A 4,874-nucleotide genomic window follows, 5' to 3' on the forward strand; every position below is an offset into this window, starting at 1 on the left:
AAACAAATGTACAAAGATCTACAAAACCAATTGATCCGAATATTTGCTTCATCTAACCAACTCATTTCTCAAGGTGAAGTGATAAAGTTAATTCTATTTTCTCTATTTCCACCCCCTCTATTCTATATAAGAGAAGAAAAATCCTCAAATGAAATGAAACTTGATGCCCCCAACCGACCTTTGTCTGATCTCACACTTCTCTCCATCTTTTCATTTCTTTATTGCATGTGCATTCCTATCAGTCCATGCAGCCCCCCACCCACACTCCTCCCCCCAAACAAAGCACCCCGACCCATGCCTTTATTTCTTCTCTTCCTCGTAACTCTATAAGGACATAAAGAAAAGCTTAAAACAACACTGAGAAACACTAAAGAAGAAGAGCACTTATTTTCTCTGAATATTAGATAATTAATGGAAGTACCTGAAGTACTTGCAAAATGCAGCAGTACTGGAAGGAGACTAAGTATTGACCCGAATCACTCACCTGAATTCGAGTTTTGGATGGTCCGAAATCCTTCCTTTCCTCAACCCGACCTACCCTTTGCCGATGAACTCTTCTCCGATGGAATCCTTCTTCCTCTCCACCCACCTAACTCGAACCCTCTATCACATAAAACTGAGCCTGAATCATCCGGGTCGCGTAGACCCGAAACCGGACCCGAGGTTTCTGGCGGTGAATCCACGAACTCTTCGAAGCGTTGGAAAGACATTTTCAAGAAGAAAACTTCACAAAATTGTAAAGAGAAGGATAAGAAGAAGAAAGAAAAGAAGGGTGGCGTTGTAATTGGTGGAAGTAATATTGGGGTGAATGCGGCGGAGCTGAATATCAACATTTGGCCGTTTTCGAGGAGTATATCTGCCGGTAACGGCGGAAGTAGGCCGCCACGGGTGGTGACTCGGAAGGTGAATAGTGCACCGTGTTCCCGGAGTAACTCCGCCGGTAGGAAATGGCCGAGTAGTCCCAGCCGTAGTGGAGTACATTTAGGCCGGAGCAGCGCAGTTTGGCAAGTCCACCGCTCACAAGGTCACCGGAAAAGTAAACCTGAAAAGGTTGTCGAAAAAGTTGAATCTGAAGATCACCGGAAAGTGACGTCAGCCTCCGTCACCGGTATGCCAAAAGCTAGAGTACTGAAGTTGAATGTACCGATGTGCATTGGTTACCGGCAAAATTCAGTTTGCAGAAGTGATGAAAATAGTGCTATAAGTGTCACTACGGCGGCGGTTGGCGCTGGCCAGAGTGGTGGCGCTGTGACTGATGAAGTGGCACGTGTGAGTAATTTGTTTAATATAAGAAGCATTTTTACCAAGAAAGTGCATTAGTATGTATGTCCAAGTAATTGTACAGTTGTTTCTACTTTCCTTTTTTTTCTTCTTTTGAAGTTTTTGCTAATGTAAAGTTCTAGTAGTTCATAACCTTCAGAATTTGAGCCTTTTTATTTTTGTAATGAATTTAAGTTTTAATCTAATGACGGGGAAAAAAATTTCCTTTTTTTTCTTTTGGTTGAAGAAAAGGATTTCCAATCTTTGTAGCCAACTTAGATTTATTCCTTTCAGTTTATTAACCAATAATGCCGCGGACTATCTTGCACCTCTGTTTAGCATGTTAAGTTATTTTTCAGAATTAATATTTTTGATTTCTTGGTGTGTGTTTTTCTTCCTTTTCTTTTGTTAGGGGATTTCTCTTTGTTTAACTGTCCCAATTTTGTGAAGATCTATGAAATGTGTGTCACTTGTATCATGTTTTTAACCTATTCCGACATAAACGTACAAGTTCTCCTTACAATACCCAAAATATGAGCGGAAAAAGAAAAGGAAAAAATACGGTACGGTGGGGAGGGGAAGAATAATCAATTGATTTATCTGTTTCCTTTTCTCATCTTTGGATCGAAAGCTGATAGTTTTGCCGTCAGCGGTTCCTGAGTTAGTTTGATCTTAGAATGCCCACATTCACAACGAGAGACGGTAAGATGATAGGGTCTCATCCGAAAACATTATATGCTATCCTAGGAGTTCAACTATTCAAAATTATGGATTAAAATCACTTTTCTTTCATTTGTAATGGGAAAGTCACTCAATTATTCCTACTGCACAAATAATCACTCAATCAGATTTATCAAACTTTTCGGTGAAAAAATGTATCGTGGCAGTCCATATAGATTTTTTTATATTTTTGGACCAAATAAAATAATAAACACCGAAACAAAACATAGAAATCCCACTCATACACCCAACCTAACCCGTTAAAAATAAAAATCCACTTGCTAAATAAAATAAAACACTAAAGCGCATCCCTATTGCAAATGCATCTCTTTTCTTCTTATAAAAAGTATCTTTATTATGGTTTCACTCTAGTCTCTAATCTCATACTCCTTATTATTTTATAAAAAATAGAAGAAAAATCTTAAAAAGAAGAACACATGTCATTGAGAAAACAAAAATGCATGCTACTCTAGTCTTTGGTCCTTTACTTCATATCCATTATTATTCCGGAGTTCAGTAGCCAAGATCCAGATTGATTATCTCCTTTACAGAAAAGGTGATAAAGGTTTATGCACTGATTGTAAGGTCATCCCGAGTGAGATTATCACGACCCAGCATAGACTCATAGTAATGGACTTGGAGATCAAGAGGAGCAAGAGAAAGAGGGCGGTGTTCAAGCAAACTAAGATCAAGCGGGGTAATTTGACTAAGGATAAAGTTCAGGAGTTCGGGGAGAGGTTGCTGGCTGTGAAGGCCTGGGAGAGTAGGGGAGATGCAACTAGTATGTGGGACATGACCGCAAATTGCATTAGGGACGTTGCGAGAGAGGTCTTAGGGGTTACGAAGGGCTATCTTGGGGGCCACAAAGGAGACTGATGGTAGAATGGAGAGGTCCAAGGTAAAGTGAAAGAAAAAAAAACCAGCTTATTTGAAGCTAGTAGAGAGTACACACGAGGAGGAAAAGAGGATGTATCGGGAGTGTTATAAAAAGGCAAGAAAGGAGGCAAAATCAGCGGTCAGGGCGGCTAAGACCGAGACGTTTGGGCGTCTATACGAGTAACTCGGGAGCAAAAGCGGAGACAAGAAATTGTACCAATTGGCCAAGGTGAGGGAGAGGAAGGACCGTGACTTGGACCAGGTGAAGTGTATTAAAGACGAGGACGACAAAGTATTGATGGACGAGGCACATATTAGATGTAGATGACATACGTACTTCCATAGATTGTTGAACGAGGAGGGGGACAAAAGTATTGTGCTGGGTAAGTTGGAGCACTCCGAGAGTCAGAGGGATTTTGGGTATTGTAAGCGTATTAAAGTGGAGGAGGTGGAATGGGCTATGCACAAGATGAGTAGGGGCAGAGCGATGGGGCCAGACGAAATCCTAGTGGAATGTTGGTAGAACACAAGTCGAGCAGGCTTGGAGTGGCTCACTGGGTTGTTTAATATCATTTATAAGACAAAAAGGATGCCCGAGGAATAGAGGTGGAGTACGATGGTTCCGTTGTATAAGAACAAAGGTGATATCCAAAATTGCAGCAATTATAGGGGTATAAAGTTGTTGAGCCACACTATGAATATTTAGGAGAGGGTGGTGGTGTAACGACCCGACCAGTCGTTTTGAGCATTTGTACTTTGCTCGGTAGTTTAAGGGCATGAGTAGCTCCGTATGATGTATTATGACTTGTGTGAATCGTCGGTTTTGGTTTTCAGGTGAAGAATGATTCTCAACTAGGAAGCTTTAAGTTGAAAGAGTTGACCAAGTTTGACTTTTGTGAATTTGACCTCGGAACAGAGTTTTGATGATTTTAATAGTTACGTATGGTGATATTGGACTTAGGAGTGTGTTCAAAAAATTATTTGGAAGTCCGTAGTTAAATTAGGCTTGAAATGGCTAAAATAGAAATTTAAGTTTGGAAGTTTGACCGGGGAGTTGACTTTTTGATATCGAGGTCGGAATCCAGTTCTGAAAATTTTTATATGTCTGTTATGTCGTTTATGACTTGTGTGCAAAATTTGAGGTCAATCGGACTTGATTTGATAGGTTTCAGCATCGAATGTAGAAGTTGGAATTTCTTAGTTTCGTTAAGCTTGAATTAGGGTATGATTCGTGGTTTTAGCGTTGTTTGATGTGATTTGAGATTTCGACTAAAATCGTATCGTGTTTTAAGACTTGTTGGTATGATTGAATGAGGTCCCGATGGACTCGGGTGTGTTTTGGATCACTGGTTGAGAAACTAGTTAAGTTAAGGATTTGGAGTTTGACCATGGTCAATATCGGGTCAACATGACCTCTTTTTGGTGTTTTGAGTGCGCGAGCAGGTTCGTAACGTGTTTTATGATTGAAACGCATATATGGTTTGTGTTCGGGAGCTTCCAAATGAGTTTTGGGTGCTAAAACGAAAAAAATTTCTTGTTGATTTTCTGGTGTAAATTAATTACGAAAATATCATTTTTTATCCCTTAAATTTCCAGATTTCATTTAAATATTCAAAACATCATATGTCCCTCATTTTAAGTTCAAATTGGGTGATTCAAAAGCCTAACTTGACTAAAGTTTTACAAGGAATCCATTGGAGGCATCAAAATTGAGTTTCGGAATTGTTTGGCAGACGAAACGAGGTAGAACAACTGGGCAAACACATATTTAATATCGAGGGTTTGTTCATTTTCTATTTTTGACGAATTGGAGCTCAGGAAAAGGCGATTTTCGGGAGATTTTCAAGGGAAACAATGGGGTAAGTATTCTTAATTTAATATTGGTCAAATTACCCGAATCCATGGTTGTGTTTAACATTTAATTGGTGAATTAAGTTGGAAATTTTAGAAAACTCTCTTGGTTTAATTTGAGGATTTGAGGGTCGAGTTGATGTCGGAATTTGGTAAAATTAGTATGG

The 4,874-nt window shown here is 39.6% G+C and overlaps 1 protein-coding gene across 1 annotated transcript; it reads left to right on the forward strand.

The window, feature by feature from the left end:
- Positions 1-411: 411 nt before the first annotated feature.
- On the forward strand, positions 412-1,320 carry LOC142171812 (uncharacterized). The gene has a single exon (XM_075235516.1). It carries the CDS (start codon positions 412-414, stop codon positions 1,318-1,320), a length of 909 nt encoding a protein of 302 aa, XP_075091617.1.
- The last annotated feature ends 3,554 nt before the right edge of the window (positions 1,321-4,874 follow it).

Source organism: Nicotiana tabacum, chromosome 17 (genome assembly GCF_000715075.1).
Source record: "Nicotiana tabacum cultivar K326 chromosome 17, ASM71507v2, whole genome shotgun sequence".
NCBI lineage: Eukaryota > Viridiplantae > Streptophyta > Magnoliopsida > Solanales > Solanaceae > Nicotiana > Nicotiana tabacum.

Excerpts from the sequence above, each read along its gene's own strand:
- LOC142171812 (XM_075235516.1), top strand. The coding sequence starts at position 412 with ATGGAAGTACCTGAAGTACTTGCAAAATGCAGCAGTACTGGAAGGAGA.